The 13,747-nt window shown below is 43.8% G+C and overlaps 1 protein-coding gene across 5 annotated transcripts in view; it reads left to right on the forward strand.

The window, feature by feature from the left end:
• wdhd1 (WD repeat and HMG-box DNA binding protein 1) overlaps positions 1-13,747 on the forward strand; it is a 96,642-nt gene that overhangs the window by 41,487 nt on the left and 41,408 nt on the right. For all 5 annotated transcript variants that reach the window (XM_070879176.1, XM_070879175.1, XM_070879177.1 and 2 more), the window contains exons 14-16: positions 2,838-3,079; positions 11,665-11,802; positions 12,537-12,693. In XM_070879176.1, coding sequence (XP_070735277.1) covers positions 2,838-3,079; positions 11,665-11,802; positions 12,537-12,693 — 537 coding nt within the window. The remainder of the gene's footprint in view (positions 1-2,837; positions 3,080-11,664; positions 11,803-12,536; positions 12,694-13,747) is intronic.

Raw genomic sequence — 13,747 nt, forward strand, 5'->3', positions numbered from 1 at the left:
TACCAACAGATTGTAAATTAAAACCGCTAAGCTGGCAAACATTTAACAACCAACTGTCCAGGTATAAAATTATTTTAACATTTTGTTTTTACAAAAGCAAAATTGTAGACTGGTTTTCACTGAATTTGTGGAATAAGCTCTCATCATAGCATTTATAGGAAGGCACATTGACTGGGTAGTTATGCACACTTGTGCAGTAGTTTAACATGCATCGGGCCACTGTCGGGAGTACAGGAGCCATCTCAGTATTGCTCGGGCCATTGTTTGATTGGGCCACACTTGCTTTACAGCCGTGGACAAATTATGATGTGTGGTTTCTTTAGCATCAACCTACTCCCTCTGCAAGAGTGCATTGTGGGATTTGAGGGGGGACTTGCCGTATAAGCCTCCTGAAAGGAGGTCCAGACTGTTTGATCTTTTCCAAGTTTTAGATGCAGGCCATACATCATACTCTAGTTGCCATACGTATTACAAACGTTAATCCTTGTTTTACGCTGGAAGGGCCATACATTCACTAGTGAAGCATGCATCGTTTTGCTGCCAGCAGTGACTGTTTTGCTAGGCTGTGTATCTCGGGTGGAACTTACACCCCAGGGATAGACTTATCACAAAGGGAGTGGCTTTGATGGGGTGCCAATTCTGGTCATGCGGTATCCTGGATTTTGTCCCAAAAATGATTGAAATCAGGGGCAGGATCGGGAGGTGTATAAAAGTGTGCCCGTTCGGCTGCATGAACAACAACTTGAATTTATATAGCACCTCTAACGTAGAAAAAAACTTCACAGGAATGTGAGGAAAAATGGACATTGAACCAAAAGAGATATTGGGAGAGCTGACAAAGATTGGCCAAAGAAGTGGGTTTTAAGCCGTGTTTTAAAGGAATTTCGAAGAATGCGGTCTAGGCAGTTGAAAGCACAGCCACCAACAGTGAAGCACAGGGAGGTGGAAGCACAAGAGGCTGGAATCAGAGGAACGGAGATATGTGGTGGGGGCTGGTTGTAGGACTGGAGGAGGTTAGAGTTCTGAAGGGGCGAGGCCATGAGAGAGTTAAGCATAAAGATGAGAATTTTAAGTTTGAGGTGTTGCGACTAGGAGCTAATGTAGGTCACCAAGGATGGGGAGGATGGGTCAGCGAGACTTGTGCAGGATAGGATACAGGCAGCAAAGATTTTGGATGAACTGAAGTTTATGGAGGGTGGAAAATGGGAAATGGGCCAAGATAGCACTGGAACAGTTGAGTCTGGAGATGACAACGTTTTGGCTGAGCGTTTCATTGGCTGAGGTGGGGTGGAGGTCGATGATGTTATGGAGGTGGAAGTAGGCGGTCTTTGTGATGGAGAGGGTACGAGGTCAGAAATTCATCCAACAGAGAGGAGAAATAATTTATGAAGCTTACGTGGGGTATGATTCAATCAATACAAGTTTGAGTTGGTGCTCATGTATTTTATTGCAGTGTGAGTGTGAGCATTCCCAGTTATTTGATAACCTAGATCTCACTCAGATGCTCCTTGTAGACTTCATGTGGATTCTGTCAATGTGGAATTAAAAACAGAAAATGCTGAAAAAATGGAGCAGGTCAGTCAGCATCCGTACAGGGAAAAGGTCATGATGCTTAGGTGTGTATCCTTCATGAGCACAGCTTCCAGGGCAGAATTAGATTTGTGCTTTTTGACATTGAGAATAAATAACTTTGGGGGACTTGGCTCCTGCTAAAGTTTGAGAGCTTCTGGATGAAACGTTGATCTGCTAATACCTGAACACATTCTCCTGAGTGAGGTGGAAATTGTCCATTAATTGCTGAATGGGGAAGACCTTTTCCATGTGAAAAATCTGGCTGCATCTGATTATGCCCTTCCTACTCCAGGCTCTGATGAGGCTGGTGCACTCAGGAAGATCGATGTTGCACTAGATTGGGGAGGGGGGCTGACTGATCCAATAGAAATAACTACATTCGTACCAATCTGAATGTATCTCGCCAAGGTGACTATTATTTATGTGTGAGCCTAGACAGTGAGTGTAGGCAGGCTATTCAACTGTTGCAAGTTTCTTAGCTGTGCCTAATCTTGTCCTCACACAATGGCCACTGATGTTCCTTTGCAGTATTAGTTTGTTGGAGGGCAATTTGGAGTTGGAATCCTGGACAGTTATCCCTTCCCCATCCCAGGGGAGCTAAGGCCTGTTGTTATGCTAGGAATTTGCATTTATATAGTGCCTTTTTTTTCTGGATGTGCCAAAGGATTATTTTGAAGTGCTGCGTTGTAGGCAAACATGGCAGCCAATTAGCATTTAGCAAGGTCCCATAAACATCAAATGAATGATTGACCAGGTAATCTGTTTTAATGGTATTGGTCGAGAGAAATGTTAGCCAGTACACCAGGAGAGCTAGTGCTGTTCAAAAAGTGCCATGGATTCCTTAACATCGACCTATCTCACTTAAAAGACAGCACTTCTGACAATTAAAGATTTCCTCAGTGTCAACCTAAATTATTTGTTTAAATTCATAGTGGATCTTAAAACCATAAGATTTTCTAAGGATGAGAATGCAACCAGCTGAGCCAAGCTGACAAGTTACAACTGGCAGATCAGTAAGCTTAGCACAGACCAGGGATTGAACCAAGAGTCTTCCTGACCTGCAAGGTTCAGCCATTCGCAGTCTTAACCTGTTAAACTAATGGGGAAAGCTAATTTATTTTTCTCCAATCCGTTCAGCTCATCCAAGCAATACATACATGTCAATTTTAAGGCCCAGCACAAAAAAACTATCAATAATGTACTTTTCGAAAAGGAAGTTATTGTGCATATTCAGACATTCTGCCTTTCTATCTATCTATCTATAGCACGCTCCAGTGTATTCACTTCAACTCCAGGGACACAAATAAAGAATGGATGGTGGATATGCCAAAAGATGAAAACATTGAAGCCATTTGTCTGGGTCAGGGCTGGGCTGCCATTTCGACAAATGCTCATATTGTTCGCATCTTCAGCATTGGCGGTGTACAGAAGGAGCTCTTCAGTCTAACTGGGCCTGTAGTCTCCATGACCGGACACGGAGAGCAGCTATTGATTTCTTATCACCGAGGTAATTCATTTAAAATTCTTGTGAATTCTCACACTTTCATTTTTTTTGGTTGACTGTATCAAGATTATTGCTGAGGAATGGAACACTTTTAATTTTGGCCAACCAGCAGCAAGCAGTCCTAAGTCTGGCATAGTGCAGCAAAATGCAGAATAAAGCAACCACGTGCCTTGGTCTTGGTGTAGTTTCAGATCACATCTGCATTTCAGTTTTCCCCATCTGTAAGGATTACCAATTTTTGCTGCGCTATGGGAAGTTTTATGCTTTAGACTCTCTCCTACTCTGAACTGGCTTTTAATCAGTATATATTACAACTTTAACATCTAGGATTACGGTTTGTCTGTTCATAAATATCAGTGTGACTATTTGCATTAGTTTTTTGTGTCCCTCTGTGCATGTGTGCATTGGATTCCGCTCCATTTGTGAACATGGGTCCTCAATTAGCTTGTGCATGCGCAGTGCGATGTATGAGGAAGCTGGAAGTTGAGCCAAACCACGAGCCGCGTGGAGCTGGAGCTGTTTCTAGCTTTTGGATTATTTGGAACATTTTCGTGGCCTTCTGTAGGAGAGAAAACATCGGAAGGAGGGAGCGAGCGAGAGGGATTGGGGAGGGAAGCGCGCGAGAGAGAGAGAGGGGAGGGTGCATGAGAGAGAGAGAGAGAGAGAGAGAGAGAGGGGAGGGAGCGCGCGAGAGAGAGGGGAGGGAGCGCGAGCGAGAGAGAGGGGAGGGAGCGCGAGAGAGAGAGAGAGAGAGAGAGAGAGAGGGGAGGGAGCGCGCGAGAGAGAGAGAGAGAGAGAGAGAGAGAGAGGGAGGGAGCGCGTGAGGGAGGGAGGGAGCGCGTGAGAGAGGGGGGAGGGAGCGCGAGAGAGAGGGGGGAGGGAGCGCGAGAGAGAGGGGGGAGGGAGCGCGAGAGAGAGGGGGGAGGGAGCGCGAGAGAGAGAGGGGGGAGGGAGCGCGCGAGAGAGAGAGAGAGGGGAGGGAGCGCGAGAGAGAGAGGGGAGGGAGCGCGAGAGAGAGAGAGAGAGAGGAGGAGGGAGCGCGAGAGAGGGGGGAGGGAGCGCGAGGGGGGGGGGGAGTGCGAGAGAGGGGGAGGGGCAGGGAGCGCGAGAGAGGGGGGAGGGGCGCGAGAGGGAACTCTTGGAAGACAGATCACGTTCTTCCAACCCCATCCCTTTTACATCCACACACGATTTCTCGGAAAGCAAGGAGTGAATGAAATCCGGAAGTCACAACACTCACTATTCACTTCATACCCAATAAACCTGTTAACAATCCGTGATCCACACACAATGCCCCATCTATGGTCGGGTGGAGAAGGGAGGGTTAAGGTCAGGAACTTTGGCTGGGATGGGGCAGGAAATTGTGCTGGGATGGGGGAGCTCTAGTCTGGGGTCTGAAGTCAGAATGGCTCGAATGACACTTTGCAAAGTCACTCAGAACCTGGGCTGGGCGGTTATAATTACTCATTCCAGAGAAACTTCTGGGTGTGGCTTATCCTCCAAGGGGACCAGCAATCAGGTCATGTGATCAAGTGAGCCTATCACAGACAATCAGAGCTTTTTGCCTGTGCAAAAGGCTGCATCCCACAAATGCATGTGTTTGGAGTTATTTTTCTGTATATTATTCTTAAATGTGAAATTACCCATGATTTATCCAAGGTGTGAAGGACCGATATCCCTCACAACTGGCTGCCAGCAATGTGATGTCATTTTAGGGTATTGTAGTGAACCATTCCAAAGAAATATATAGGTTACAAAATGGAAACAGACCCTTTGGTCCAACCAGTCCAAGTCAGCATTTACCCTCCAGGTGAGCAAATCGTTCCTATTGTATTTACCTACCTTGTTGTCATGTCGCTTCAACTCTTTTCCTTCATCCGCCTATCCAATATAATCTTGAATGTTGAAGGATTCTGCCCCAACCACTAACACTTTTCGGGCATCATCGTCATCATCGGCATAGGCAGTCCCTTGGAATCGAGGAAGACTTGCTTCCACTCTTAAAATGAGTCCTTAGGTGGCTGAACAGTCCAATACGAGAACCACAGTCCCTGTCACAAGTGGAACAGATAGTCGTTGAGGGTAAGGGAGGGGAGAGGGACACGTTTGCTGCACGCTCTTTCCGCTGCCTGTGCTTGGTTTCTGCATGTTCTCGGCGATGAGACTTGAGGTGATCAGCGCCCTCCCGGATGCACTTCCTCCACTAGGGCGGTATTTGGCCAGGGACTCACAGATGTCAGGCAAGGCCATTGAACAGTGGCATATACCTCAGCCCTATCAAGTCTCCTGTGTTCTCCCATCAATACAGTGCCTGAGATGCTGTGCCTTACCCGTGCTTATTTAAGCCTTCACTGTAATCTTGCATTCTGTAATCAGGCCTGACCTAGGATTCTTAGTAGATTTGATACTCAACATGTCCAACCAATGCAGAGCAGCAATCAATAATGTATGTTAAACTACGTAGTCAAAGCAGCACATTTGATGATCAAACTAGTGCTCTAGCCAGACCACATTTTCCGTACAGGTTGTACCTCTCCATTCTGGGACTCTTTCGTCCGGAAACATCCCTGGTCCGGCATCATTCTCGGCGGGGATGGCGTCCCACGCTGTGTCCTGGGGCTGGCTGCTCCTCTTCTCCCCGCTGTCTCCAGTGTTCCCTCCTTGGTCGGGTCGGCGCGGAGATGGAGTGAGGCCCGAGTTTTGCAGCCGGAGCGCAGCGGCTGACTGAGGCGCTGAAGCTGGGCTTGAGAGATGCTGCGCAGTAGGCTTCTGCGCAGCGCATACGCAGAACGCGACCGGGTCGTTGTCAGCAGTACCTGGTAAGTCTGCTGACAACGTCTAGGATTGGCGTTCCTTGTGAGGCCCCAAATAAAATAAGGAATTTTAATTAAGTCTGAGCTATTTCTGTGTGCATTCTCCATCAATACAGTGTGTTCCAGCAGGGAGTGAGTGAGGCAAGTCGAGGTCCGGAAAATTCTCTGGTCCGACATCAATCAGGTCCCAAGGGAGCCGGACCAGAGAGGTTCAACTCTACTACATTCAGTTTTGATCACTGGGACACAACAGAGACATTCTAGTGCTGGAGGCAGTGCAGAGAACCTTTAATGCTAAAGGTTATGAGAAAAGACTGGGGAAAATCCAGGGCTTTAGCACCTGGAAAGGAGAAGGGTAATTTTACCCCCAGGGTGGGTAAGGCATAAAAAAAAAGAGCCACTTGTCCACATTTGGTTTTAACAGAGATAGGTCGGGGGCCGGGCAACCAACCCAATATCCGGAGGACCACCAGGAATCCCGCCCCACTGTTAATATCGGGCTTGAGGTGTCCGAGACCTGATTTTATAGAAATATATGCAACTCATGAGGTGGAAAAGATAAATCTGAGATTGGGAAAGGGAAACGGTGGTTCAAAAGGCAAATTTCAGAAAATGGCCTTTCTCATCTATAATTATCTTGTAATCCACAGCTGTAGAGGAATTAAAAGGGCGAGAACCCTATTACACCCTGCAGTATTTTGCTTTTTGCAAACAAAGAATATGGCAGCTTTTTATTCCAGTTGACGGATTCTGCTCAGCATGTGCCTGCAACATGTGCGGAGACAGACATATAGCCCCGCTTCTAAAATTCATTAGTATGCCTGCAGATGGTGGCACCTGATGTGTACGATGGGCTTGTGCCTTTGAGGATCTTTGAACAGTTAAGATTTCGTAGTTGAGAATTAAGATGCTGTTTCTCAACAACCACAGTACCAAGTTTCCAACAAAACTAGGTTTAAAAAATAAGGGGCGTAATAGCTTCAGTGGAAAATTTTCCAGCTGATCCTCTTTCATTCTGTTACAGGTATCCTGAGCGATGAGTGAGCCAGCGATTTCCCACTCCTCCAAATTACCAGAGGAGATCGGTCTTGCTGGTTTGCTTGTTTGTATCCATGTTCCCTTAACTGTATCAATAAACCTGGACTGCAACCTGGAAATATTTTGAGTGTTCATAAGGATCTGTTTTGAAGGAGTTAAAAGCATTAGACCATAAGAAATAGGAGCAGGAGTAGGCCATTTGACCCCTCGAGCCTGCTGTGCCATTTAATAAGATCATGGCTGATCTGATCTTGGGCTCAGCTCCACTTCCCTGCTTGCTCCCCATAACCCTTCAACTCCCTTATTGTTCAAAAATCTGTCTAGCTCCACCTTAAATTTATTCAATGACCCAGCCTTTCTGATCACTTGCTGTACCTGCATACTAACTTTTTCTGTTTCATGCACAAGGATCCCCAGGTCTCTCTGTACTGCAGCACTTCGCAATTTTTCTCCATTTAAATTCTAATTTGTTTTTCTATTTTTTTCTGCCAAAGTGAATAACCTCACATTTTCCCACATTATACTCCATCTGCCAAATGTTTGCCCACTCACTTAGCCTGTCTATATCCTTTGTATATTCTTTGTATTTATAGATTGTAAATAGTTGAGGCCCCAGCACTGAGCCGCCATAGTTGCCTGAGAACTCGGACGTTTTGACATTATCTCGCCGCCCTAAGTGAGACCCGGCGGGCAGGGGAAGGCCAGTTGAAGGAACATGGTGGAGGGTACACCTTCTTCTGGAAAGGGAAACCAGAGGCAGAACGCCGCCTTCATGGAGTCGGCTTTGCCGTCAAGAATGAGCTGGTCGACCGCCTCAAAGACTCCCCCTTGTGGCACTCCACTAATAAACTTTGTCAACTGGAAAATGACCCATTTATCCCGACTCTATGTATTCTGTTAATTAGCCAATCCTCTAGCCATGCTAATATATTTCTCCCAACCCCGTGAGCTCTTAATTTGTGCAGTAACCTTCTATGTGGCATCTTATTGCATTTTGTTAGTTTTGTAGTTGACCCACCTGGATTGTCCAAACGTGCTTAAGTCTCTCAACTGAAATTATCAGAATTCCCCCTTTTCTAATTGCGAACAGATCACCCATCTCCCAAATGCCATTGCACCAAACCTTTAATTATTTTCTATAAAGAAGACCTGAACAAAGGTCCCATATATAAGCCAAACATTAATGTTTTTCAGGATAATTCTATTCCTCCCCACTCCCCTCTGCTTTCCTAAGTACTTGTATTTCAGCTGGCTAAACCCTTGTTCTCAGTTTTTGTCCTTAGATAATTTATATTATTTCCACAAAGTTGTTTTCAAAACTAATTTTAAATCCTACCTCCAAATCGTTGCAGGAATTACTGGTGCTTTGCGCAATCCATTGCACTATACTGTTGAGCTCGCCTCGCTGTGCCCATTGCTCTTTGATGTGGCTGAGTGTGGTCAGAAGTTGTAAACCACCAGAAAATTCTACATCAGCAAAGACTGCAAGTTATAGGCCAACATTTTCGATATTTATACTTTTTGTCCTCTGACTTTTGTCCAATCCATCATTATTGTAAATGCTCATTCATTATTTGGAAAAATATTATTCTGACGCAGATATTACATTTCTTAACAATTGTGTTTCTTTTGTATGTCCTTGCTAAGTCAAAAACTGGATAGTGGGCAAAGTGGGGCAGAAGTAGGTTCATGCTCAAGTAATAATATTTGCTTTGTGGATGATAAAAATTCATTGAAAATATTAATAACTACTCTCTAGGCATGGAACTAAGTAGATAAACATTACTTCATTTTAAAAGACAAAGGGGCCGAAATTCAGTCGCACAAGAAAGCTGGCGCACCTCTGAGGGTTTTCTTCTGTTTTTACTGCAGTGTTCCATGTTGCAGCCGGATGATCGATTTTCAGAACTTTGACATTTTTTCAAAGTCCCAATGGAAGTCGGTCATAGTGAGGGCAGGAGATCGACAGGAAGGCAGGCCGAGGGGCTGAATTTGGGTCGGGACCAGGACTCCGCCGCTGTCGATCAGTAGTGGAGACATCACAGCATGTGTGCGTCACCACGTCTCTCTCTTCCGTTAAAGGGGAGAGAGGGGGTGCCAGACTGCCTGTTGACGGCTCAGCCGAAACAGTGGGCACTATCCTGCCGGCTGATTGGGAAGTCGGCCGGCAAAAATAAATACCTGGCAGCCGCGTCAGTGGGCCGTCCCCTTCAAGGACCGCTGTGCTTCCAGGCCGCGCACACTCCGGATAAGGTGCACCGACAGAAAAAGCTGTCGGGGGCATGCGCGGCGAAACTGCGATTTTTCAACCTGAATTTCGGTCGGTGCATTTTTCAGGTGAGGGAAAGTGGCAGTGCGCATTCTGATGGCGCACTTGCGGCAGTCATCAGCATCGGGGCGGAATCTGATCCAGGCCGAAAAATTCCCAGACCTGAATTTGGGTCGGGTCGGCCAGTTGACCACAAAGCGCTAGCCACGGGATTCCAACGCATGGCTGCCGCAAACGGGCAGTAACGAGTCTTTGAGACCCTGAAATTTGTCCCCAAAGTTTTGCTATTTGTTTTGATTTATATTTTATAAATTTTGAATGCCAAATTTAAAACTGGAGTCTTTAATCCAAAAGCAGACAGGTAGCAACCCAATGTATGTGGTTACAATTTAATTTTTTTTAAATGTAAGCGTGCTCAATTTTTTTCAGTATGTCTGTGTACTTCTGATATTTCTAAGTTTTCTGCCGAATTCAAAACATCTGGCCGTTCTAATTGAGCAATTGTATTAAAATGGCACAGTAGCCCTTTTAAGCACAATTTGAATTATGTTGTAAACGAAATGTGCATTGGTTTGTCCTTGTAAACTACCACTCTATTTCCCCTCAAGTTCATGAATGTGTTGTCTCAAATTCAGGCCCACCTCGACCATAACCCCCTGTTTCGTAGTGATTTGGTAGGGCGGAAGCAGTTCCTCCAGGCATGCTTCCGCCCTACCGAAACACTAAGAAAGCCACAAACTACAGTGCAGTTTGCATTGGAAAGACCAAAGGCTATTGTCTTCAGCCCCTGCAACAAGCTCCATAACCTCACCATTGACTTCATTCCCCTATGGTTCCACCCTCTCCACAGCCTATCTTTTGCTGAAACTTTCATCCATGTCTTTGTCACCTCCAGACTTGATTATTCCAATGCTCTCCTTTCTAGTCTCCCATCTTCACCCACTGCTAGCTTCAACATTTTGTATGCCAAACCTCGTCCCATTTGCCCACCACACTGCACTTACTAACTTGCATTGGCTCCTGGTCCTCCAACCCGTTAAATTTAAAATTCTCATCCTTATATTTTAATCGCTCCATGGCTTCTCTCCCTACATCTATAACCTCCTTCAGGTTTACAACACCTCCCACCCTAAAACTCTGATTTCAGACTCTTGTGCATATCCCCATTGCCCTTCCATCAGTGGCTGTGCTGTTAGAATCCACTCTAAATTCCTGTGCCTCTTCAGTTCGTCCTCTCCTTTAATAACCCCCTTTAAAATTCACCACTTTTCCTCACCATTTCTCACAGCTCCTTCTTTGGCTCGGCATCCATTTTTTTACACCTCTGAAGCTCCTTGGGACGTTTTTCTACATTAAAGACACTATATAAGTCAAGTTGTTCAATTAACAAGAATAGACTATAATTCTGTTCATTCCATGTGTAAATACAGACTGCCACCTAGTGGATTTTTATTCCCTTGACGTTTTAGCAGTGCCATTGTTATAGTGACTCTCAAACTTTTCAATGTACGTAACAGCAATATTAAACTCATTTGTGCGTTTTACCTGTATTAGATTGGTGACTTAACATTGGAGGACACCTATCTGACCATTAGCTGAAATAAGGATTTTTAAAAAAAGGCTCGTAGATCGATTAGTTCATTAAACTACTACACCGCCAGCTATCTGTACAGTTCATTTGTTTCAAAAGTGTAATTCAGAAAATAGTCGTCGTACAGCAAGAGACCAGTGCAAGTGACTTATTTATATCTGCTCACTTTATACCTTTGCTTCGCACTTGACCAAAATTAAAATCGTCATTACGTATTAATTTTAATTTGCTCTTGGGTTCTGAATGACGCTGACCAGGCTGTATATAATGTCCCTCCCTAGTTACTCTGAGATGGCGGTGGTGGGTGCTGGGAGTGGCATCACTTTGAAATGCTGCAGTCTTTGTGCTGATGGTATTTGGTAAGGAATCCACTGTGGTCTGAGTGATCCTAAATTCTGGGAGTTTAATGTGTGATCAAATCCTTAGAAACCAGAGGTTTTAAAGTATTTAAAAGAACATTTGCATTTTATGCTGTTCATTTGGATATAATTTATGTTACTCAACCAATTGGGGATTAATGACTTAAGAGCATGATCTCAATAAGCTAGATGATAGATTTATTTAAAGTAATCCCTGTGAAGGGGTAGACATCTTTGAAGAAAATTTTAACCTGATGAAACTTGCAATAAATTAATGATTCAAAAATTGTCTAATTATTGGAGATATTTGATTTGTAGCCATTCCAACCATGAGGTATAATTGCTCAGCTATTCTGAAATTCTCTAGCATGGAACATTCATCTTGAAAACTAGCTAGAGTTAGCTACACCTCCCAACTAAGAGATTCTGTATAATAACATACTTGTTACTTTCAGGGGAGTAATAGAAGGGTCTCTTGTTGCTAACTATTTTGGATAAAGTTTGCTTTCTTTCTTCAGGCACTGGGTTTGATGGAGATCAATGTCTGGGGGTGCAACTAATGGAATTAGGAAAAAGAAAACGACAGATTCTGCAAGGAGTTCCCCTCCCTCTTAACAGAAAGTCATACCTGGCGTGGCAGGGCTTCTCTGCTGAAGGTGATTTTAATATATACTCTTAATATTCCATTTAGTGCAGGGCAAAGGAGAGAAAATACAATTCCTAACATGGAAATATGATGACACACTGCGCATATATGTTAAATGTGTTCAGACTGGATTGATTGACATAATATTACATTAATAAAGAAAAATAAAACCAGAAAACACTGGAAATCCACAGTAGTTTAATGAGTATCTAAAAGGAAAATAAAGGCTAACTTTTTGAGTGAGATCCTTAATTGAAACTGCTGAAGGGTTACTCTTGAAATACAAGCCTATCTTTCTTGGGTGTTGATCAGCCTGTATTGCATTTCTAGCATTTTTTGTGTTTAATTTTTTTTTAAATCCTGTTTTTAGAAGTTCTGCTTGATTCTTAAAAAGATGGATATATACATTTAACTTTTGTTTTCTGAACATTGGATAATGGCAATTTTTCTGTTCCATTGCTGAATTGGGACCTTGTTTTACTGCAGCAAGGATAGTTGTAATTTTTTTTTAGGTGTAATAAATATTTTGGCACAAGTGCTGCACTTGAAGTTTAAACATCTCAACCAATACATATGTCTTGAAGCTCTTGCTTCATTGTCTTTGCATTGCAGCAAATGTCTTTTTGAAATAGTGATTGTAACCTATCTTTAATCCACTAATGTTCCCAAAATAATACTTCTCGCAGTACGTGTGCATAACGATTGGAACTTTTAACTATTGCTTAATATTTATTTTTGTGGTAGGAACTCCAGTATTTGCAGATTCTGAGGGGATAGTTCAAATGCTGAACAGATCTCTAGGGAACACCTGGATTCCTATTTCTAACACCAGAGACCATTGCAAGGGCAAATCTGATTATTACTGGGTAGTTGGTATCCATGAAAACCCTCAGCAGCTCAGGTAAAGCAAGTATGAACATTAGCAGATGTGTGATGTGCAGTTTTACTATTCTATCTCAGGAAAAAACAGAGGCAGCAACAAGCGGAAAATCCAGCCCATAAATATGGTAAAGTTGCCTGCAGAAAACACAACTTCAGGGAGTAACTATATGATCCATGTTACAATTAAGAGTTATCAGTTTTATTTGTATCATAAATTACTTTACATCACAAACTTTAGAAATTACTTTATTCCATTTAAGCTAGTACAGAAATAACTTCATAACTGCAAAAAAATTGGATTCATAACATAATTCTTTAAGCTTATTTCACTTTTCAGATGGACTTTTGAACAATTTGTCTATTAGTGTGTATTTATACGACAAATTTAACATTGGTGTAAAGCAGATTACTTTCGGTAAGGTGTTCGGTAAAATTGAAATACTGATCACATTGTATCTTGCATATATTGGGCTCAATTTTCCCCAATTATCTGCGCTGTTTTTTTGGCGTGCACTTTTTTTTTGTGTAAATGAAAATCTCCAAGTTTCCCCAAAATTTCTGTGCCAGCCTAATTTACTTGGGTTAGTTTTTTTTAGGCTACGATTTGTTTTAACCTCATTGGGGGTGTAACTGCCACCCGTGCCAATTCTGGCTATTTATGCAAGTTTGGCCAACTACGATTTTTCTTAAGATGGCGTATGTGTCCGCTCTGAAAAAACCTTCTGGGCAGTTAACAAAATCAGCACAGGTAAGAGAATCAGCACAGACAATCCAGTTCCACGGCCGGAACAGCAGCGGCAGAGAGGGAGGCAGGGAGAGTGAGTGGGTAATTATAACCTTTTTTACTGTAACAATCTCCTTTTTGTCTTTAATCTCAAATTCACTTTAATCTGAGGCTTTTGATATGATCTGTTCACCCTTTTGGCTTAGGCTAGGAGTGGCACTGGCTCCAGGGGGGAGGGAGGCCTTTTTGCCTGGGCTAGGAGCGGCTCCGGGTGCGAGGTAGGCCTTTCGGCCTGGGCTAGGAGCGGTACTGGCTCCGGGGGGAGGGCGGGGCCTTTTGACCTGGGCTA

Source organism: Pristiophorus japonicus, chromosome 4 (assembly GCF_044704955.1).
Source record: "Pristiophorus japonicus isolate sPriJap1 chromosome 4, sPriJap1.hap1, whole genome shotgun sequence".
Lineage (NCBI taxonomy): Eukaryota > Metazoa > Chordata > Chondrichthyes > Pristiophoridae > Pristiophorus > Pristiophorus japonicus.